Source organism: Panicum virgatum, chromosome 3K, assembly GCF_016808335.1.
Source record: "Panicum virgatum strain AP13 chromosome 3K, P.virgatum_v5, whole genome shotgun sequence".
NCBI classification, from domain to species: domain Eukaryota; kingdom Viridiplantae; phylum Streptophyta; class Magnoliopsida; order Poales; family Poaceae; genus Panicum; species Panicum virgatum.
The window spans coordinates 14,310,723-14,334,258 of NC_053138.1; the positions used below are offsets into that span (position 1 = coordinate 14,310,723).

General features: G+C 44.9%; 3 protein-coding genes across 5 annotated transcripts; all 3 read right to left on the minus strand.

Annotated features, from left to right (window-relative positions):
- Window positions 1–2,453: 2,453 nt before the first annotated feature.
- LOC120697735 (putative pentatricopeptide repeat-containing protein At3g47840) lies at window positions 2,454–5,816 on the minus strand. Of its 2 annotated transcripts, XR_005684589.1 has the most exons (3): window positions 3,470–5,816; window positions 3,057–3,163; window positions 2,454–2,691 (listed from the first exon to the last, which is right to left on the minus strand). XR_005684589.1 is itself a non-coding variant. In XM_039981048.1 (2 exons), exons 1-2 carry the CDS (start codon window positions 5,495–5,497, stop codon window positions 3,146–3,148), a joined length of 2,046 nt encoding a protein of 681 aa, XP_039836982.1. In that variant the 5' UTR covers window positions 5,498–5,816; the 3' UTR covers window positions 2,454–3,145. The 2 variants fall into 2 exon arrangements, 1 of the variants encoding a protein (XP_039836982.1); XM_039981048.1 differs by having other exon boundaries at window positions 2,454–3,163.
- Window positions 5,817–10,134: 4,318 nt separating this feature from the next.
- Window positions 10,135–16,356, minus strand: LOC120697736 (sister chromatid cohesion 1 protein 1-like). 2 transcript variants are annotated; one of them, XM_039981049.1, is made up of 20 exons: window positions 15,968–16,355; window positions 15,697–15,765; window positions 15,548–15,606; window positions 15,410–15,454; window positions 15,299–15,318; window positions 15,114–15,190; window positions 14,190–14,286; window positions 13,966–14,050; window positions 13,812–13,890; window positions 13,531–13,694; window positions 12,958–12,983; window positions 12,689–12,844; window positions 12,437–12,605; window positions 12,282–12,346; window positions 12,051–12,198; window positions 11,887–11,980; window positions 11,480–11,607; window positions 11,277–11,361; window positions 11,051–11,163; window positions 10,135–10,584 (listed from the first exon to the last, which is right to left on the minus strand). In XM_039981049.1, the coding sequence occupies exons 1-20, from the start codon at window positions 16,018–16,020 to the stop codon at window positions 10,502–10,504; spliced, it is 1,815 nt and encodes a 604-aa protein (XP_039836983.1). In that variant the 5' UTR covers window positions 16,021–16,355; the 3' UTR covers window positions 10,135–10,501. The 2 variants fall into 2 exon arrangements, 1 of the variants encoding a protein (XP_039836983.1); XR_005684590.1 differs by lacking the exon at window positions 10,135–10,584 and having other exon boundaries at window positions 11,094–11,163; window positions 11,277–11,395; window positions 15,968–16,356.
- Window positions 16,357–17,245: 889 nt separating this feature from the next.
- LOC120697737 (glucose-1-phosphate adenylyltransferase large subunit 3, chloroplastic/amyloplastic) lies at window positions 17,246–22,849 on the minus strand. The gene is made up of 16 exons (XM_039981050.1): window positions 22,544–22,849; window positions 20,859–21,078; window positions 20,635–20,754; window positions 19,898–20,068; window positions 19,668–19,757; window positions 19,488–19,574; window positions 19,351–19,406; window positions 19,156–19,249; window positions 18,960–19,072; window positions 18,818–18,890; window positions 18,608–18,688; window positions 18,315–18,401; window positions 18,125–18,229; window positions 17,935–18,041; window positions 17,791–17,851; window positions 17,246–17,677 (listed from the first exon to the last, which is right to left on the minus strand). Exons 2-16 carry the CDS (start codon window positions 21,063–21,065, stop codon window positions 17,576–17,578), a joined length of 1,554 nt encoding a protein of 517 aa, XP_039836984.1. The 5' UTR covers window positions 21,066–21,078; window positions 22,544–22,849; the 3' UTR covers window positions 17,246–17,575.
- Window positions 22,850–23,536: the final 687 nt, after the last annotated feature.

The window sequence follows — 23,536 nt, forward strand, 5'->3', positions numbered from 1 at the left end:
AATAGTATCATATTTAGTTTGCACAAAGGATAAAGGTAAACCCTCTATTATTGTAGAACTAGCATGATGGCCCGCGCTAATAGCGCTGCTAGATTCCTTTAGATATATTTTTTATCATCATATTTGTTTATTCTAAATAAATATGAAAATTATAAGTCAATATTTGTCTTATATTTTTATTTTTTATAAAATACTTCCTCTATATCCCATAATATTTTCTACTTCTAAAGTTTTTCAAACAAATTAATGGTGGAGAGTAAACATTTGTATTACCCTTCTTTAGCTACCATGCACTAATTAAGAGAATAATTATGGTTTTTCTATTTAGCTTGTATGTAGATCTGCATGTTATAATTAATTTGCATGGAGAGACATTTTAGACCTTGCATATACCAAAAAACTCACTTTGGAATCTAGAAGTATATATTATCAGATAAAATTTGAAAGCTAGAAGTAGCTATATTTTAGGATGAAGAGAGTATTAAGTCAAACGTATTTGTATAGGACTGCCATTGCAATTGTAAGCTTCATGATCCAAGTCCAACTCATGGCGTACTACGATGGTAATTGTTTTTGTATTAAATTTAATCAAATATATTCGCTAATGTATTTAATCCAACATTGTCTATTGAACTTAATCAAATATATGAGCTCGAAATCATTGAAGTGCAGTTGATATATCCCTACCGGTCATGGCATCCGACTGATTGCTCAAACTCCAAAAACATATATGGAATCCAATTCCTTTGGAGCTCTTTTCACTGCACTTCAGTTGTCAATGCAATTATCTTTTATTTATCTTTTACTAAACAAAGAACATCGTATTTCGTTATTTATCCACCTCCTCCCATGATCTAGTTTATGGATTGATTGCCATTAGCATCCTAGTTCATTGTTTTTCTTTCTTTTTGGCTCTGTATATTTTGGCAATGTAGATGCCTAGAACGCGGTTTTAGGTGTCTAAATCAACTTGATGTAAAAATCTTGAATTTAATAATTTTTCTATATAAAAAAATGACATTACTTTTTTCAATAACCATGTACTATTGGCCCTCTCTTTCTCCTTCGATCTCTCTCTCTCTCTCTCTCTCTCTCTCTCTCTCTATTCTTCAGCTCCATGAGCCAACAGTACCATTCCGCAATCTAATGTCCACCACAGATTATGTTGTCAGTCTCCAATGTTCCTATGGATGCTTTTCACAAGTGACCTTAGCACCAACAAAAAGAGAACAGAGAAAATTTATCTCAACGTAACTTCTTTTTACAATCATACTCTGAAGTGTGTGCAGCAAGCACTACATGAACACATATGCATGTGTTCAAATTTGGTCAAGTCGATTAAGGTTTGTTACTACCATTTAGCTAGTGAAAGCATATAAACGTGCCTGTGTAGGTTCTTATAGCCTAAATGTTGAATGCCACGCGCTTACAGTGAAGCTAGTAACAATATCAAATTACATAGCAAGTTAGCAACCTGCACATGACCTTGTCAGTATTGTACCGGAGATAGAACTGAACTCATGGACAATCACCTCCGTTGATCTCTACCTTATTAGCCTACAACTTATTGAATATTAAGATGTGAACTATATATTGTTGGGCCAACCCTTAAGCTTTTTTTACTGTTGCACTCCTGCCTGTATCTTTGCCTTCTCTTTCATGGAAGATGAAGATCATGCATGGTTGGTAGATCATATACTCCGATCTACTGTTTAATAGCTGGCAATATAGACAGAGCAATATAGAGGCTGTTTTTGTGTGTGCGTATAAACCCGTTCATCTTGTTCCACCTACAACGCGATCTTAATTTCACATGAAGCTTTGAACCATGGGCAATATCGAAAATAGAAAGTCTGAAATCATCATGTTCGGGGGGGGACTTGCATGGAACATTGTTGTTGCCAGGAGCTTCTAATCTTAGCAGGAAGTAGGCCGTCTCTCATAACGCCGCTTGCATTGCATGCGTTCGTTTGTATCCGGAACAGCCTTGAACCCAAGCTTGTGCTAGAGCGCCGCTTGCCGGCACCGTGTATGATGATCAGTTTTGTCGTGTCGTGTCGAATAATACTGCTCAGTCTTTGCCTTTGACCACGTCTCCGCGTGGTGTGCAGGGAGCCTTTCGATTACTCAACTATGGTATGGCCAAGATTTAGATTTTGATCGGATCACCATGATTGCTTCTCTCGACCTCCCTGCCATGGTTCTGTGTGCCAAATCAGATTGTTTGTAGAGAAACACCTTCTAATTCCTAGCTTCTTTTTTAATTTCGAATTTAAACATATTATTTGTCGTATTCGGTATGGACTTTTCGGGTTGATCTAAACCGTTAGATCTTCATAAAATCTAACGGTGGAAATTCTTCTCTTTTTTATATTAATGTGGGAATTTCTAATCCTTTTCGGCGAATGTGGTGGCTTCTTTTAACACTCTCTTATTAATATAATAGATGAGGATTGAGAGATTGACATTATCAGCCTTTACAATAACATTTACCAATGAATAAACAAGTTAGTCAAGAAACAATTTACTACCTTTTCTATCAAAAAGGAATAAAAAGGTGTACAAACTACAGAGCAGTGCAGCATGGAACACGGAAATGTTGTCGTGGAGAGTGAATTTCCTTCCATATGGTGACTTGGCTTCCTTCACAAGAAAAATGGATATGGCCTAAAAAATCCCCATGCTTCTTTTCTGTAAAAGAGATCACCAGGCAGCTAGTCACATTCATGCTGCGCTGCCACTTGGCAACGCACCAAGGTTAAATCAGTTTCATAAACTAAAGAATTGAGCTTCTGCAATACAAGTCCAATGCAGAAATCAACTTGGCATGACTTAGCATGTAGCCTGCCGCAGCTGCTTTATTTGATTGGAATAGAATTCCTTTTTTTTTCAGAATACTTGATTTGACTGGAATTCAGTGCACCCTAAATATCTGAAGACTAAATGTTGGATGTTGCATCCACCATATCAAGGTCTGTATCCAGATCAGTGCAACATTACTATTCAGATTTCCCAGAAAGCAGAAGCACAAAATAAGTGAGATGAGATGACCAGACCTTATGTTGTCCTGTAGTGGATGTTTCGCCAGGGCAATTAGCAAGGACCGCTGTAAACTTCTCCCTTGCAGTAAGTGATCCTTTCGGGATTAGTAGTTAACTGTTAGTGATGGACTATGGATAAAAGCCCCCACCCCTCCCACTATAACACTTGGGTTTTATGGTCGGATTGGCTATGTGGGGCGCGCTAACATGGTACCAGAGCCGAGGTCTCGGGTTCGAACCCACCCGGCCACGCATTTCCGCTGCGCGATTTCCCATGCGCCTCTCGTGTGCTGAGACCTGCTGCGGGCTACGCCGGGCTCGCACGCCGTAGGGGGAATGATGGACTATGGATAAAAGCCCCCACCCGTCCCACTATAACACCTGGGTTTTATGGTCGGGTTGGCTAGGTGGGGCGCGCTAACAGTTAGCTCCACTTCTAGTCCTAAATCCAACTGATCAGGGATATGGCAAACCATTCCAGCTCCGTAGTATATCAAGTCAAGCATTGCAATGATGGCATTGTCTTGGGGATTTGTCCGGTCTCCTGAAACAAACACTCCGATCCTTCTGTCTTCCCCTCCAACTTCGACAGATGACCACCCTGCCCCTTTTACAACACCTTTCTGCTTCATCAAATGGCGTTCCCGGGCTGCCTCACGCCACTGCCCTTTGCTGGCATAGAGGTTCGCCATTGCCACATGTGCTCCTGAACCCCATGGCTCTGCCTCCATCACCCTCTCGGCAGCTCTCTTTCCAGTTTCCTCTGCCCCTCGAGCTGCACATGCCCTAAGCAAAGATGTCCAAACCACACCATCTCTTTCATCAGCAGCAACTCTTCCAATCAACTCCTCAGCCTCATGTACTCTACCAGCTCTACCCAACAAATCAACAACACAACCATAGTGCTCCTTTGAAGGCTCCACTCCATACTTTTTGCTCATTGCTTTGAGGTATCTCAACCCGAGCTCAACTTCCCCCGCGTGAGAGCAAGCAGTGAGTACACCAATGAACGTAACATGGTCCGGTTTTAGCCCCACACGGCACATTGCCTCAAACAGTTCAAGCGCCTCTCTGCTGTTACCATGCTCAGCTTTCCCAACAATCATAGCAGTCCATGAGATCACATCATCGTTAGTACGATTGGAAAATACGACATCAGCATCTGACATGCTACCACTCTTTCCATACATGTCAATGAGCGCACTCCTGACCATCGCATGGTGTTCAAGCCCAGCAGACACAGCAAGTGCGTGCAGCTGGCGTCCAGTATCCATGGCGGAAGCACTTGCACACACACTTAAGAGGCTGGCAAGAGTAAACTCATTTGGCCGAGGGCAACTGCTACGATGCCTCATTTCAGAGAACAAACCAAAAGCCTCCTCGATGTAGCCTTCCTGTGCATATCCTGATATAATTGCGCTCCAAGAGACAACATCCTTGACAATACTCTCCCGAAACACATCAGCAGCAGCTAAAAGACGGCCACAGCGCGTGTAGAGTTTGACAAGGGAGTTCGCCACGGAGCGGGCATGAGACAACCCTCTCCGTGCAGCTTGTGCATGTATCTGCTCACCGAGATAGACACGTTCAGTATTTGCACAAGCAGCAATTACGGCAGAGAAAGTATACTCATTGGGTGATGCAGGATTCGATGACTCGTCGTGAAGCATTCTGACAAACGCTTCGATGGCTTCCTCTGTACGGCCGGTGTGGACGTAGGATGCAATCAGTGTCGTGCACGCGGCAACATCGCGCGAGCTCATGCGGCTGACCGCGGCTCGCGCGCGGTCCACGTCGCCAAATCGCGCGTACAGCGTAGCGAGCGTGTTGGCGACGTAGGGCGTGGCGTCGAGGCCGAGCTTGGCGCAGAGCGCGTGCACCTCGCGCCCGCGCGGCAGCAGCCCTGCGTCCGCGGACGCCGTGAGCGCGGCCGCGTAGGCGTGGGAGTCGCAGGCCACGCCGGAGGCCCGCATCTCGGCGAAGCGGCGGAGCGCGTCGTGACGCCGGCCGGCCCGCGCCAGCGAGGCGACGAGCGTGGTCCACGAGACCACGTTCTTGGACGGCATTTCGTCGAACACCTTGAGCGCCAGCTCGAGGCGGCCGGCCTTGGCGTACGCGTCCGCGAGCGCCGTGGAGACGAACACGGAAGACACGGCCGAGGAGCGGACGGCGAACGCGTGCAGCGCCGCGCCGTGCCGGAGGATCCCGGCGCCGGCCCCTGCGGCCGCGGAAGCGCACGCCTTGAAGACGGGGCTGAGGACGAACGGATCCGCGGCCGCGTGGGGCGGGGAGGAGGCGCGGAGACGGTAGAAGAGCGCCATCGCGGCGGGGAAGTCGGCGGCGGCTGCGTAGCCCGCGAGGAGCGTGGCGTAGGCGACCTCGTCGCGGTGCGGCATCGCGTCGAATAGGCTCCTCGCGTCGGCGAGCTTGCCCGATCGGACCAGCTGCCTCAGCATCGGGAGCTGTGGCGGGCGGGCGGGGGTTGGTCCAGACCAGACTCCAGACCCTCCTCCTCCCGCCGCCGTTCCGTAGGCCGTCCGTCCGCCGGAGCCTGGTGGTCCTCCGCTGCTTCGTGCTGCTGGCCTGCTGGGGGCGCACCCACCGCTGCCGTCGAAGACGGCGTCTGGGACTCGGGCCCGCGTTTGGAGTTCTGGGTTGGAAAAGTTTCTGCGCGCGCGCTCCTCCTCGCCCGCTGGGTCCTGTACCTCTTCCGAGCCTCTCCGCGCGCGCTGGCCGAGGCAAATCGATCGCCGTGGAGCCGTAACGAGATGAGTCAACGGAATGTGGAGTGACATCCGTGTGTTCAAGTCGCATACAAATGTTCACGGTACAATCTGTTGTAAAAATCGGATTTCAATTCAGACTCTAGTAGGTTTTGAATACGATAGATATGGAACACAACTTTGTTTGACGTAATAATCAACCTAGCTAATACTACTATCAATGATAAGCAGGTATTATGCAAACTTATTAGCAGATCACAAACATACATGTCGGATGTATTCAAAGATCGAACTGCAGAAACCAAGCGAGCAAGAGACTAAGCTTAAGCTTATCAAAAGACTTGGTAGGCCAAACACAAATAGCATAGGATCTACTTTTATTCAACTTATATTTAATAAATGGTACTCCCAAATAGTTCATAGACACCAAACCAAATAGTTTATCATAGACACTAAAACTAATAGTTCATAGACACTAAACCAAATAGTTCATAGACACTTGCAAATAGGACACCTATCACCATGCCCACAATTATTAAAGTTCGACAATTACTAAACTAATGACACCATAGCAACCACGCCGCCACCACCCTCAGAAGGTTGTTTCTTACGGTCCTTGGAAGGTAAAAAAGCTGCACCTTTTTTACCTTCCAAGGATCGTAAAAAGATCGCCCACGAACAGCATCACCACGTCCAGAAATCAGATATAGAGCGAGAGGGTGGCCCCTCGCACACGTGGCCGTGGGCACTATGCTGCTGTTGTCCCCTTGACCCAGGATCCTGACTCTGCAAAGCTTCTGGACTGCTCCCATCCTGTGAGCCCACACAGTCCTCATCAGGATCATCATCACGCAACATTCTCATAGCATCAAATTCATCAGCGGCAGCAAGACCCATGTCACCATCGCTTCCGGAAGCAGCAGCATCACCCTGAACACTCGCAATGAACTGGTCAGACGAGCAATAATAATAGCCTCCTTGTGCAGGCAGATAGCTGCTGGACATCAGCTCGTAAGGTAACTGGTCATAATACTGAGCAATTGTATGCTGGTCTGGTGTTCCAAAGGCACCTCCAACCTCTTGCTGGTAAATCTGATGCTGACCATCATGATTCTGTGTTGTGTCGCTGGGGAAAAGGTCAGAGCCTTGGCACAGGTACTGCGCTGTGTACATTTGCTGGTCCTCAAGTGCAAAGAGCTCGCAATCATCTTGGTGCTGGTAGAGCTGATACTGAGAATTGCTGTCTGCATTAATCTCATTGCTAGCGTAACACGGTAGCTGCTCCTCTCGGTTGCAGGATCTCATCAGAAGGTTCTGGATCTCAAGGCACTGGGACATGTCGTCATCACACTGGAAGCTGCCCGCACGCGTGTCTTGTTCGTGCATTGGGGCATAATCTCCGAGCATTCCAGCAGGGTGAGGTGGGTATCCCTGCAGTGGCGGGGCGGTGAGGACTGGCACACCGTACACCGCCAACGCCTTCTGTCCTTGCTGCAGCGCTTGGGGAGGAGCTTGCTGGTGCTGGGGCGGTGTACATGGCGGCTTGACGGGGCTGACGGGTGCTCCTTCCTCCTGCTGGTGCTGTCCCTCCTGCGCGGGGGCTGAAGTCTTGTTATTTTTCCTCCTTGAAGCAGTTTTCTTGGTAGAGGCAGCCTTATTGGTCGTCCTTTTCTTCTTAGTCTTCTCCGGATCCACCTTCTTCCTTGCCCTAGTCCTCTTGCGGCTGCTGCTGCTGCTGCCCTCGACGGCGTTGTCTTTTCGCGACCGCTCGACGGCGTTGTCGTCCACGGTGTCCGAGTGCTGCTTCCTTTGAATTGAGCACAGGGCATACTGCCCTATCTGCATGCATGTCATGTCATGGAAAACAATCAGTACAAACATAGGAGGAGATGGGATCGTGTCTTCCAAGTCAGAATTGAGATACATTGAGTCAGTAAAAAAAATTAGATGCCCTAACTAGTGTATTATTTTCCTTGAGAAACATTAATTATCTGTCGGCAGATTTTTTTTTGGCTATTAATATGTTCGATTTGTAATGTACTGGTTCAAGAAAAAAAATGTTCCACTAGTGATTATTAGGGCAAACAGATCTTTGACAAAATCTGACTCTGCAATCTTTTCTGGTCTAAGAAAAAATGATCTTGGTAGAGAAATAAAACATTTAGAAAATTAAGTACAGTTTTATCTCATTTTTCTATCATGGAAGGATGAATATAAATGCATTTCAGTCAAATGGGTCACAACAATAGATATTCACATTCTTTCCTAAAATTGTTTAACCTTCTTTTATGCACAACTCTTGATATTTAAGAAATTATACCACTTACATACCAAAGAAATATTTGAATCTATCACAAACAAATAATGCTCACTCTCAAAGGTGTAAGCGTGTGCGTGAGTATGGTGGCATGAGTGCGCTTTAGTGTGCGCATCTGTATCGTGTCTCAAAAAAACAATACTCATTTTGTTCTCGAATACGAGATGTTTATGATGCATAATCATACTTTATAAACTTGACCCCAAATATACACAAATACTAATATTTGTGATGTAAAAAATATGTTAGTATTTCCTTGACTAATAATATGTTCGAACAACTATATTGTCAATAAATTTGAACAAAACTCTTAGAAAAAGTAATGGACGGAGACATGTGTTGGAGACCATGCCCAAATGTCAAGAAAAAGGTACATATTAATACACCTAGGCACATTAATGTCAGGCTTGTTGTATTTTGCAAAAGTCAAACTTTACAAATTTTAACCAATAATTAGTTACATGCATATGTTAGTGTACAAAAGTTACATCAATGGATTCGTATTCAGATCGCTATTGAGATATTGATTTTGTAATAATTTGCAATACAGTGTAATAAAATAAAATCAATGGTCTAATATATATGTTCATATGCATGCTTGCAAGCGTACAAGCACATTAGTACACACATGCGTGTACCTTGGCGTGGCCTTTGAGGATGTACTCGTGCATGCTCCACTTGCCGTCCTCGGCGTCGCTGGACTGGTAGATGAGCACCCTCTTGGTCCCCACGACGACCTTCTCCTTCTGCTGCCGCTCGCCTCCTTGGACCGAGATGGGCACCAAGCTCCCCGTCGCCTTCCACGTCGCCTTGACGCCCGGCACCCTCACCTTCCGGTTGGGCTCCCCCGCCTTGTTCGACGACGACGGCTCCCTCGCCGTGAAGAAGTACCACTTGTTCTCCCCGTACCCCCTGTACGCCTCTACATGCAGTACGTGTCTACGGTCAGCGAGATCAACAAAACAATTAATGCAATGCTACTAATTCGCAACATCAGATTAATTATTAATATCAATGCGACAAGTAGCTTTAATTTAATATAATTTCAGCTAGCATGCTCCCGGCATGTATCGGGTCATCGTCAGTAGTAGGAGGGTTTATTTTAATGAAGATTATCGATCTGCGTAATAGCAAGTAGCTAGAGAGAGAATTGAAGGGGTTTGCTTACCGACGAGGCTGCCGGGCTGCCAGTCGAGGACGGCGATCTCGTTGACGACGTCGAGAGGCAGCTCCCGGCCCTCGATCCTGGCGCGGAGGTAGACGTCGACGAGCTCCGCCTCGGTCGGCACGAAGTGGTAGCCAGGAGGGAACTGCAGCTGCCGGACCAGCTCATGCGGCTGCGGCCTCGGCCTCGGCCTGGCAGTGACAGTGCCCCCCATGGAAATCGGAAAGTAGATTGAGTAGAGGCCAAGAACGGGAAGGGGTTAGGAGAGAGGGAGGCCAAGAAAGGAAAGAGGTCATGAGAAGAGAAAGAAAGAGAAAGGGGAGAGGTTGGTTTAAGGTTTAAACGGTCACATATATACTAGGAAGGTAGTTAATTAATGCAATTAAAAATTAAAGAGTTGTAAGCGGACATATCCTTGTTTCACGGGCCGGACCCCTTCTTCGATCGGGCATGAGAAAACGGTTTGCTCCGACAAAACGTGATGCTGATCACAGCTGACCGTGCATGCACGTGCGCGCGCTGTCGTCGAAGAAACCTGCCCTGGCACGGCTGCATTGGCCGTCGTCAGTGAAGGGCTCCAGGCGTCGTTAGGGCTTTAAATGATTATTATTTGAAGGAATTACTACTAGTAATTAATTTACTAGGGGATAAGACAGATTGGCCAGCGATGATATATATGGAGAAACAGACAAGGTTAACTGGTTAAGAACCTACGGTCGAGATCACTCCAAACCTTTTCAGATGATGATGCGACCTCACAAGGGTTAAGATTCTTTAGCAATCGATTATTATTAGGCATACATCTTCAGAAGATATCTAGACATACAGTGTCAACGAGCGAGGAAATATCAGAATGAAAGGCAATCGAGAACAGCATGCATTCGGATTCGGTACATGCATAATCATATTTCGCAGAGGTAAAGTGGTAAGATCAGGTACACTATCCTGAACCATATACATAGTATAATATAGACCCAACGAAATCTAATGTGCATGCGCATCCCTTTCTATATATAATATATATAACTTGCTTTCCTATCAAACGTCTAATATCAACACTCCTTTGACTTAAAACACAAATCTACTGCCTTATAAATTACTTCCTATCACTCTCTTCAGCAGAAACAATAATGTGACCTAACAGACCTCCTGTGCAAAATGTAAAGCGCTGTATAAATTATAATATCAACACGGATGTGTGCACTACAAGAACCTAGGAGCAAAACTGTTCCAGACTTTCAGCACCAAGTCACATTCACATCTTTGCTCCCCTGGAGATCGAGATGTCCCCGTATGGTTCCAGCTGCGTAACCTTGACGTAATCAAAAGTTGCCAAAACTGCAGAACAAGCATTCCTCAGTAAATAATATGTTCCATTCTAGCAACACAGTAAAACTGAATGAGTGCTACGATAAACTTTTCATTAGCCACTCCTCTTGCGTAAAACATTTCAAGCAAACTCAGTAAACCCAAGTTATCTGACCGGGATAGCGTAGGACAGTGTGAAACTTGTCAGAACATTTATTTGCCACCATTCTGAGAAAGCTGTGGAACAACATTATAGATTCAGAGTAAGGATGCTAAATTTTCTAGCAGTGTCAGCTGAGTAACCATGATGTAACCAAAGGAAAGCATCTTGCATAGCATCCAAAATATAAAGCCAAACTAATTAAAGAAACTATGAATGGTCATTAAGCCAACAAAGCTATCATAACATTAAAAATTGTCAGTGCGACGAGTGTTTTTATTCACTCGAGCAACCACACTTTTTTTTTCTGGTATAAGCAGATAGAGGAACACATACCGGTCATTTCATAGAACAATCGAGCTGCCCTGGCTGTAGTCATCCCAGAAGCTAGCAGACTTAGTGATTCAGATTGCAGGGCACCTGGGCTATCAAAGTGTAGTTTGAGGTGCCTGCATGAATATAACTCTAGCATCAGATAATGTATGTGCATCTGCATCTGCTGTGCTTCATTTTAACAAACTTAAGTTACCCAGGTACTATGAGCTTTGTTCAGGATACTTACGACTGGATTGATTTTGTGACCTTGTTGATAGGATCAGAGCGCTTCTCGTATGGGGTTTGAGTCGGTTCAGTTTCTTCCAGAAGGTCTAAACCGAATATTAACTGTTAAATTCTACATTGCTTGAAACATTTTCACATGCTTGAGAAAACAGTTTCACATGTTTATATATAACAGATCGAATAAAGGACAGAAATGAAACCAACCAGGAGTTGGCCCAACATCTGAAAGCCTTCTCATCTTGAAGTCCCTCACTTCTTGCTCCAGTGGAAAGTCTTCATCAACTGGATCAAGATTCCCCAAGCTTCTTCCAGATGAATGTTGCCTCTTGGACCTGCTCAATAACCATGGCACGGGCACTATAAGAACCTAACCAAGATACTGAAGGACCTTATGGAGCTAAACATTTTTCTGTTTGCCTGACACTTCATCAAGGATACTTTACACTTCAGTTTCTGCCCTTTCAAGCATATACTAAAGGAGTTTTTTTTTTGTGTGAAAATGAAAACATTCTTTAGATGGCCAAGTTCTTTCAGTGCCAAAAGATCACATAACTATAGTTCAGAGTACCAATATAGGTGACATGTTGCTATTACTATAAGTGAACAATCACCTTCCACTTCCTGATGGTAATTGCACTTCTGGATCCAATGGTATAAACCCGTGTCCAGAACCACCAGAGCTCGAAGCAGACCTCCGAGATAACCCTGGTGAAGGATTTATATTATTGACTATCTATATAAGCACGAATCTAAACTTATTCTCTTCTCAACTTACCAGGACTTCCAGGAGTAACACTATGGTCACTGAGCAAAGTATCATAAGCTCTGTCATACTCTGCACTCTTGTTTCCTCTGAGTTTTTCAAGGCTATCTGTGAAGTCCATTGGGTGAGCTCCTGTTTCCATCTCATATTCTCCTTCAGGCTGCAAATTCAAGCACTCATCAGGATGATTGGCTCATAGGGAAAGGCTGCTATTTTCTAGAAAATGAAAGAGTCTGGAATAACCTGAGGTGGAAATTCACAAGGTGGCGAGTTTCTCAGATTTTGTTCTTGTGATGATGATGGCTGGTCTGCTTTGAGAAATTAATATACAGTGAAGATTTTTAAATTAGCATTTAGCATGTTAAAATAGTACACAAAATTAGAAATAATGCAGTGACCTGAAGATGAAGCTTTTGCAGAGTTGACTTTAGTGCATTCCTTCCACAGCTGCATAAGTGGCTTTGGATAATATAATTCTGAGGGTGATTTGGCCGAGAAAGATATTAGAGCAACCGGGGGCATGTCCATGAGCTCACTTATCTTGGTTGATTGAATAAAACCAAAATTCTGCAAGTAAGATAAAAACATTTTTCTTTATTAGAATTGGCATGGGAATCTCAAGGAAAACAAGTTAATCAAACCAAACTTACGGTGTTAACTTTACGCCTTTTTGAGACAAGGTTAGATGTGTCCTTCAGCCATGTTTGGTACATATTTCCCGGGATCATTATCTGATTATCATCCATAATCACCTGGGGGAGTTTCCTATGTGCTTTCCGCTTTGATGGTTTAGGTGGCTGCTGTTGCTGTGTCAGAAAAAGTTCTAGCTCAGGTAAACAAGAACAAACTAAAGAATCAACCCCATTTCCATCTATATATTAGACCCTAGATGTAATAAGGCTTGATAGATCATATTTACCTTCATCTTCTGTTCCTCTTGCCCCTCTAAGTGAACCCCATGCAAAAGAACCGTCAATAGTTGCAACAAAATATTTCAAACATGGTATAAATACAACAACACATGTACTCAAATTATGTTCAGCAGTCAAAAGTAGCTTGTAAATCGAACACAAATCATGATGGAGAACTAAATGCGTGCGAAAAAAGGTAAGATATTCCGTATAGCAGTTAGCAGACTCAGTAGTTGCAACCAAGAGTGCACTACCTAGTTATTTATTCAGAAATAGAGTTCTGATGTAGCCATTTGAGCATGTACATAGGCAATGGGAGATAAAGCCTCAATAGTTTTAGCTATTTCATTAAATAAAATATTCTCCAGAATATCTTAACAGAGTTTGCAAATTATCATTATCTTTCAGGAAGAACCATGAACTGGAAAAAATTTGGATCCAAGTTTCACTCAACTAAAACATGTCAATGAATAATTGACATGAGTTATCATTTGGCAAAACCCCGAAATAATTTCTAGTCTTAAAAACTCGAGTCTTGTTTCCATATAGAACCATAGAGTAAATCATGTGCTTGATTTAACCTTGGTGAAGTTCTTCTTGAACAGGGGATGGGGCGGCATAATACGGCTCTTCTTGCTGAGGAGGGTCTTCCTGCCTAGGAGGTGAGGGAACAAGCATACTTGGAACCTCTGGGTGTCCATCAGGACTGATATTGACTGTGGTCTCATCATCTGCTATGTCAAATCTGTATGCAAGGCATTTTTGCATAATTATGTTTCTACTGTACACAAGATAAGAAAAAGAAGCATACAACAGTAAATGATAAGAGAATGGTAAATAGAAATATGTAGCTTTGCTTTACCTCTCAAAACGATTGAACACATCAGTTTCTGCAAGCTCAGACTCGAAATTATCGACAAGGGTGATATTCACAGCCTCAGCTGAGAAAATATCATAGTCAGAAAATACTCCCTAAAGCAAACACAAAAGAAATCCATAAGAGCACAAAGAGAAACCTTGGTGAGGATGCTCCGCACGAGAGAAGTCATCATCATCATCTAGGTTGACATTAACATATTGTTCGTCCAAATCATCCAATCGCTGAAGAGGCATGAATTTCAGTCAGAAGACTGGAGAAAATCAGGTTAAAGACACATAAAAAATAGCGATCATGTGGTGATTATTATACTGTATGAATATAATCATTTTTTTTTCTGAAAATACAGGTGACAGGGATTACCATTCCCCGGAACCTGGCACCATCAGCTTCTGAGAAAGTCATGGGCTGTTTCACCTCCACATTCATAAGTTTCTCTGGAAGTGTTACTGCTTCGTACCTGTAAGAAATTCCAATGTAAGCATGCCACATTACTTTCTTTCATTCTTTCCTTCTATTGAAAGCCGCATTACTTTCCCACTCTTAGCAAAAAACAATCTTCCATATATCGCCAGTTCATAGCTATTCCATGCTATTTACAGAAGGGAGAAACTTAAGTCTTTGAAAAGAGGTTACGAGCAGAAACTAAGATTGGCAAATGTTCAATGCATTTGAATAAATGCAGAGGCCGATAATGCCTGCCTGAGAGGCTGAGACCCTCATACCTACAGCTAGAATACCCAAGGTCAGACAACGCGTCTCAACTCCAACCAAATATGCATTGCCGAGATAAAATTTGAGCAAACAGTTGGGTGATTAGGCCAGGCAAGAGAAGATCATTTTGAGTCACATCAGACAACAGATGCAAGTACCGTCAGCAAGCACAACAAGAGCCATGTGAGTAAGGGCACCGCACAGTAGGCTACCACTTGAAACCACAAGCTAGCTGCAAATCCCATTTCCATTTCCCACAGTACACACACTGCAACACATACTAATTCAACACAAACAAACTGACAACATTCTCTCTACTATGAACTTCCACGAACATCCCAGCCAGATTACAGCAGTTGACAGTCCAAACAATCAGATAAACATAGCACAGCCTGAACTCACAGCAATCTCCATTTTCGGGAAGCTGGGAAACAAACACCAAGTCTCCTCAGTAACAACATCACCAGTATGCACACACAAGCAACTTTCCTCAAACCGAAGCACAAGACCCCCAACCCCAGCATGTAACATCTAGAAGCTTCTAGAACGGATGGAAATCGAGAGCACACTTACTTAGCTTGGGCTTTACCCTTGGGGAGGACGGTGGGGTCCGTGGCCGGTTTGATCCGCCATGCCTCGTTGATCTCAATCTGCACGTTTAGTTAGTACAACAATAACTCCAACTGAATTCACAAGGATAACCAAATCTATCGAGCAGGACGCAGAAAATAATCTGACAAAACTTCAACTAATCTTACCAGAAGCCGAGACACATCATCTGCGACAAAAGGAAACACCCATTTAATTTGAGATGTCAAAAGCATGAGTACTTGTAAAAAAAAATCCAGGAAATAGAGGAAATAAATTACCAAAGAGAAGCTTCACCTTCCTCTCGTACACGATCACTACGCCACCTGCTCACTCATTTCGACCAAAGCACAGCACATAAAAACCCATCCCAAAAATGCGAGGATAAATGCTGAGGACGCAAACAAAGTCGAACTCACCCATGAGGATCCCAGAGAGCCTCAGAGCCATGGGCACCGACGGGTTCAAAATCTCCTCACTAAAACAGCAATCGCACAAAAAAAAATCACCAAAATAGAATCTAAGGAAAACCGGACGGAATTCGAAACGGTGGGACCAATCCGCTCACCAGACTTTGATGATGTCGAGTTTGTCGAGCCGCTTGCGGTTGATCTTCGAGTGGAGCGTCGCCGCCATCCTGCAACAACGGGCGCGATTAGTGGGCTAATCCACCAGCCGCGGAACCAGCATTAGGAGCGGATTAAGCGCAACTTGTCCGAAAATCGCAGAGAAGCGCGTCGCGACACTTAGGAATCCAGGGAAACCAGAAAATTAGAGCCGCGACGAGGCGATTGGGACGCGCGAACAGGGGTGGGGTGGGGTGGGGTGGGGAGGCGCACCATATCTGGCCGAGCGGCGCCTTCCGCGCCAGGAGCTGGTGCGAGTAGAACATTCTCGATCGTGCCGAGAGAGGAGGAGGAGGAGGAGGAGGCGGAGGCGGCGCTACGCCGCGAGAGAGAGGCCCAAGTGGGGTTTTGGTGCTCGGCGAGTCGGAGTGGGTGGTTTTGGGAGAGGAGAGCTTGCGCTTGTCTCGTGGTGGCAGAAATGGGATCGGAACGAGAAATCATGCGCGCGTAGAGGGCAAAACCGGTAACTCAGGGGGTGTCGTTCCGCGCCACGGCCGAACAGCGTGCCCGCCAAGGTGCGGCGCGCCGGCGCCACCCTCGTGGGCTGTTCGGCATAGTCAGGCCCGATACATCAAAGGCCCAAAGTTTCCGCGCCAGCTCCCGGCCCGAACTGCTTTCCAATCAAGCTCTGTCAAAAACTTTACGCATCAATCACATTAATGTTTGAAGACATACATGACATATTAAATGTAGACGAAAAAATTAATTTTCACAGATTGCTTATAAATTGCAAGATGAATCTTTTGAGCATAATTAGTTCGTGATTAGACAATAAATTTATAAAGTAAACATGTACTAATGACATATTAATTAGTCTTAATAAATTTGTATCATAGTTTACAGACGAGTTTTGTAATTAGTCTACATTCAATACTTCAAATGTGAAAATATTTCATTTCGAAAAAATTACCCAGGAGGCCAAGTCGCGCTGTGCCGTGCTTACCGCTGCGGCAGCCAGACAGAACAACGAACGTTTACAGCGAGTCTAAGAATCAGAGACGATGATGGCGCAGTCATACAAGCTGGAGCTAGGGTTATAGCAGGGGCGATGGATGCTTTTCATACCGATGAAGTTGCGGCCTGTCAGGCTGGCCTAAAGGCGGCAAGTGAGAAGGGGATGGCGAGGATTGTGGTGGAGACCGACTCCACGATGCTTCGGTAGTTCGGTTGGCTTTGGAGGGTAATACTTTTTCCTTTGGCTCCTACTGGTGGCCTTCTACACGAGATCAAGATGTTAGCTTCTTCTAGTTTCGTGTGTTTCTCTGTTTTGTATTCTCCTCGAGTCTGTTTCTCCTCGAGTCTGTAATGGTGTTTTGTATTATCCGCGCATGCTCTGGCAACGCGGTGGTTGTAATTGTAAGTGCTCTCCAAACTTGGACCTATACTGGGACCGGGAGCCTCCAGGCTTCAAGAACTTGGTGGCCGAGGATTCACTCGCGCCTTCAGTTAATGGAATCACTATTCCCATAAAAAAAAAGAAACCACCTGAAAGGTTCAGAGAATATGGATGAACAGAGTCACAGACATGGGAAGATGACAGGAAAATTCCAAGTATTGCGTCCGAGTTTATTTACACGATGCACCAACGATCCGATTCCCCAAAAGTTGCTGCACCTTTACTCGGCCAGCTTATTTTGCGTTGCTACATGTAACCGAGGAAGAACGACCAGTGCCGATACTACCGCAACATCTTTCTCTTGATCATCAATCTGGCCAGCTCTAACCGATCTTCCTTGATCTGTACTTGTTCCTCATCTGAAGTCAAGGTCACACACCCCAAATTCCCATGACGATGGCCAAACTTTGTACCCAGGGTGGCCTCTATATGACGGTCCCGTCCTTGATGGTTGAGTTCTTCAGGATCACCACGATCCCGGATCTGATGTAGTATCCTTCCTCCGGCCGGTCAGCTTCTTGGACGCCCTGCCAGAAGCATTGCGGTAGCATCATTGGTGACAAGCAGTGTGACAGTGTTGTGTTGGTAGGAACACCGAATAGTGAATTCCCAAATGTTTGCGCCTCTCCGGTCTGCTTACCTCACTGTTTGTGATGGAAACGTTCCTTCCAACCCTAGCGTTCATATCGATGATGCAGTTGCTGCAAAACAACGAACAAAAAGGCTTAGATTATCATAATACAAAAGTTGTAACAGCACATAGTGTTTCAGGTCAAGCACTCACCTTATCTTTGTGTTCTCCCCTACGCCAATGGGGACCTTGCCCTCTGACAGTAGCCTCGAAATCTCGTCTTCGGTCTCGTACAAATCTGCACCCATCATCATAGTATTCTGCAAGCATAGTTTGCATGTCTCAGCTGTTCGCCTGTTCCATTGTCATGCGAGTGTATTCAATCATCAATGTACACCCATACCTTGAGCTCACATCCAGAGTTTAGGCGCGAACGAACACCGACAATAGAATGCTCAATGGTACATTCACGCAAGAAGCAGCCGTGGGAAATGATCGCGTCTTTAATCTGCATATGGATCCAAAGCTCAGATAGGCACAGCTCATACTACAGTTAACAGATTGCAGCTATCATCATTCTATGGGACACGTACCCTGCATTTATCCGACTTCGTTGGCGGCAAGTACCGAGGTGAAGTGAAGAAGGGAGTTTTCGGATCATAAAACTCAAACTTTGGAGGCTGCAGCGGACATTTAGAGAGATCATTGATGGAAATTATTTCAATAGTCTCGATGGAACTCTATCATCTGAAGATATTGTCAATCTAGTTGTGGCTGTAAGCTATCATCTTGTGGTAGATGAGGCCGGTTTCCCCTTATCTAAAAATTGTCAATCTAGTTGCGCTGACAGTTAGAGCGTAACTTGGAAACAAAAAAAAAAAAGTACCTGCTCGCAGAGGGCCATGTTTGCGTCAAAGAATGATCTGATTGTTCCAATGTCCTCCCAGTAGTCAGTGAAGACATATGCCTGACAAACAAAGTCAGATGAACTGTATGTGATATTGCTACCCTAATAGAGATTGAACTAGTGACAAATCTGGGAAGCGGGCCATGATTTATCGAACATAGAAAGTGAATCATAAAGGAAAGGTTTTACCTTCACATTGTGCTCATGTAAAGCTTTGGGCAGAATTTCAGAACCAAAGTCATGCAGTTGAGCATACCTCGACCTAAGAATGCTACAGTTAGGACACAGATAACTACAGGGGAACTGATTACCACAAAGAGAAAGTTCTTACTTTAGAAGGTTTAGAAGAACATCTCTTTTGAACACGTAAACTCCCATTGAAGCAATATAGGGATATTTAGTTGGGTCATCAATGGCAAAATTGAGAAAGCTGGTATCCACTTTCTGCAATGAACAGCTTACACTTCAGTACTGCTATTTTTGTAAGATAAGTTATTCTGAGTCCCTGAGGTAAGGTGATTACTAACCATTTCTTCCAAGTCAGCGCCCTTTGGTTTCTCAGAGAATTGAATTACACGGCCTGAACTGTCGAACTTAACTAGCCCATAGTCAGAAGCGCGGCTTCCAAAACAAAGAAAATAAAATCAGCATATGCAACGATTCCTGATGAGAAGGACGAAGTGCTCATAAAATTAGAAATCTTATGTAGAATAGTGACATACCTCTCTCCAACAGGAGCACATGATAAAGTAATGTCTGCATTGTCATCTACATGCTTCTGCAAATGGCAAATGCCAGGGGGTCAGGTGGTTAAAATAAAAACATACCCCCACAATAGAATAAAGAGAAAATCACCAACCTGCACAAGCTCCATGTAATCCATACGGTAGAGTTGATCTCCTGACAAAATCAAAATGTGTTCGATAGCTTTGTGCTTGTAATAATCCTGAAGAAGTACACACATCATCAGATGCACTGTATCAGGAATCCAAATAAGTAAAGGCAACAAGTACCATCAGCCACTAGACATATTTATTACCTCAAGTACCCAGATAAATTTTCTAACAGCATCTGCTGTGCCCTGGAACCAACCAGCTGCCTCCCCAGGCATTTGCGTTGCAGCCAGCACCTATTCGATGGCAAAGTTATATCAGTAAATGTATGCTGTACTCAGATAAAGAAATTTAACCAAGCCGCATGATGGAAATTGTGAAAAGAATATGCGTTGCAAGCTCTTGACTAAACCATATCAAATTTTAGGTGACTTACCTCAACAGATCCATCAGTGAAGTTGATTCCCCCACCAAGGTATGTGCGGTGAATGTGACGGTTAAGAGAAGTTGAGTTGAACTGAGTCATAACGAATATCTTGTTTATGCCACTGTTGAAACAGTTGCTCATGGGGATATCAATAAGCCTGTAACATCCTCCGATAGGAACCTAAGTAATGCAACAAAAGGAAAGAACAAGATTCAGACCACTGATTTAAAGATGGCTGAAATGACTATAGATGGATAGTCATTGATGCCCTTGAGTTGACATCATGTCGGTTAAAGCGTGGTGGAGGCCATCATTGTTTTTTCTTTTTCTTTCTTGCTATAAAAGCCCCTGGGCCCCTTCCACTGATAATTTAAACACGACACAGAAACATTGCAATTAAATGAGCTATACGTTAACTGACTTAATCCAAACCAATTACCATGTGCAGCAGAAAGGTGAAAATAAACATAGATCAGACTCTCGCTACTTATCAAACTTATAGCTGGCGAATAAAATCGAAAATTTCTTGCAAAACAACAGATTTTTTTTTTCTTTCTAATCTCCAATAGAGGTAATTAGATGTATCAACTTGATACTAAATAAAGCTGAAAGTTGACAGAGATCATTGGATACCATAAACCTGAAGATGGTTAGTTAAATTGTCACCATGCAAATTACAGAGATATTAAATTTATGTCTGCAGTCGAGGTGCATCAAGTTGAAACTAAATAAAAGTATTATCTTACAGCAGGAGTGGCCCTTGTGCTTGTGAGAGGGAAAAGCTGAGTCCCAGTACCACCACCCAGTATGACAGCGGCAACTTCGTTTGGATCAGCATGATTCCTTCTGAAGGATGTTCGGACAACCTGCAAGTTTTTGCATACAAGATGTTTGAGATGCAAGGAACTTATATAAATTGCAAATGACAGTGATGAAACACCAATAAGATCATCAAAGGTATTAAACTTACAAGAGTGTCTGGGCCAGCATCTGAAGTGAGCACACATTGAGCGCTATTTGTGGTGCCCCTAGCACCAAAACACATCCTCCTTAATGCCCTGTTCTGCCTGGTGCTGCTGCAATCCCCAATCCTCACCCTCTCACTCCCAGAACCTTCCCTCCTCACTGGACTCACACATGCTTTTCCCTCCAGGGGAAACACACTGCTGAACTGCATAGCTGAGGCACACCTGCAATATCACAACCATTAGCAATCAAACAGTCCTGGAAATTTATTCACTGTGTACAAGAAAGCGCAGGGCCAGAACTGGATTGGAACAAGATAAGCAACTGACTTTCTTGCCTAGTTCCTGATAATCCCCACATGAAGAAGAAAAGGAACCACACTTTTTTCACAGTTCCTAGTGTGGTGAGAAGGGATCATCAACGTAGTCACGGAATAAAGGACAGGATAAAGGGCGTTGTGCAATGATGCCTACACATCGAAGATTTTGAAAGCGAAGGATGGAAGTACACATCAGCCGAGAAAGCCACAAAAAATATTTTCTGCCTTCTTTTCAGGACATGGGCAGGGGAATCACAAGATCTCAGCCCCGGTTGGGTTGGGATCCCGTCTTCATCCTCTGAACTCAAACCGAAGCAAAATAGAATAAGAGAACTCTTCAAATGATAATGGTACTCAAGCTCTTGAAGGGCCTAAATTACTCCACATGCTGAGTGATGAAAAGTAACAAGGACGAAATCATAGCGACCAAAATCATAAGGTTGAATAGTCACAAACTCACAACCCAGTCCCCCCAAATAGCAACCCAGTCACCTATAAAGTAAGTGCAGCTCACCTGAACATTTGCAAAAGAAATTCATACGAAAAAATGGGACGATTGCAGAGTTTGAGAACCAAAGTGGAAATGGGAGCCTCTCGACGCAAGAAAAGCCGGTAATTTTTCGAATTGTTTAAGGACAACAATGATGAAACGGGGCTGGCCACAAGTCAAATACAAGTATAAAACGAGCTTCGCAGGATCCAAGAACGAAACGGAGGATCCCTTTTTGTTGGAAGACGAAAAGAAATGGCGGAAGAACACGTCGACTCCCCCCACCCACCGCGAGGACCAAGAAACAGGCCCGGTACAGCCTTTCAAGGAGCGACAACCAAGAACGAAATCGTGGAGAGACTGTACATCAACTCAAATAGCATCGCCGCAACATCAATTCAGGCAAATATAATCGGAAAAAATAAATTCAGGGAAATTTATTCAGACAGCGCGAAAAACTGAGGACTGGTTCTAAGCCGCCACCTCACTTTTCCTCTGAAGAGAATTCCTAACAGATCGTTTCCTCCCTCGCCGAGCGCTGGTCCCTTCTCCACGGCCAAACTACACACCCCGCCAACACCACATCGCCTGTGCTAGCACCGGCGCCCCTCAGAATCCCGCCGCCCACCTGATCCACCGTCCTCCTATATCTCCAGCACCAAACTTCTCTACAGCTAACAACACCACACCCAGCGCACAATCGAGTGAACAATGCAATGAAACGGAAAAACAGAACTGCACGCGCGCAGCACCCACTGCTCAGCATCACGGACGAACACATTCGGCCATCCATTTCGAGAACAGAGAACGCAAATGCACGGCAACCCGCGACACCCCCAACCCGTGAACTCGTGAAGGGGGGGAGCGAAGGGAGGCTCACCTAGGAACGGATCGGCGATCGGAGGAGGCAGAGCCGACGACGGATCGACTGCGCTCGGAAGAACGAAGGGGTCCGGCCCTCGAGAGGCTGACGTGGGTGGCCGCGACGGTGCGAGACGGAGGTGATGTGGAGCGGGCGGTGGCATATAAAGCGGGTCGGGCGTTGGAGTGCGGAGGAAGACGAGGCAATGGACGGACGAACGGTGCGAGGGGGGCGAGCAGCGGCCGTGGAGGTGGCCGCGGCCTCGCTTGACGCTACGCGTGCCCCCCTCCCCCGTGCCGCGCCTGCCCAATGCCCCATGTGGGCGAGGACTAGGAGCCAGGCTCACGGTAAGGTAACGCCACCCCAGCACCGTCCCCTTCGCTTTCACGGTTGGTCTCTGCCTTTCCCTCGATCGCCGTCCGCGATCCGGTGTGACGCGCACGCTCGCGGCGCAGCGGTGGGTTCTGGACCGTCCGAAATGTCCAGTCGTCGCCTAGCCTTGACATGAGAGTGAGATGGATATTTTAGAACCGTTCGTTCTCGAAGAAGTTCCAAAAACCGTCTCAAACGAGTGATGGTTCTTTGTCCAATTCTGCAGTTCCTGCTTGAATTTTGGGTCATGGTGCCGCTTCTTGTATCAGATCAAGACTTTTGATATTGTGAAATTTGTACGCGACACTGGGGAAGTGTGGCTTTATGTGCACCACACAGTGAAATCAGATATTATCTCCAACACATTGTAAAATTATGATTTTGTCTGCAACCCATCACGACGAGTATAATAAATATTTTTTGTTGGACGAAGGTGTAGAAGACTATTTTATCCTCAAACCCACTTATCATCTTATTCCTTCCTCCTCCTGTCGGTCGCTGTGACGTCCAGCAGGTCACTCCGTTGAATTTCTAGTCTTCTAGATAGGAAGAACCAACAAATGTCTTAATACCCCCTTTCTGGTTTTCTCTAATAGTAATTTCTACCGAATATATATAAATTCTAGAATGTGCAAACTA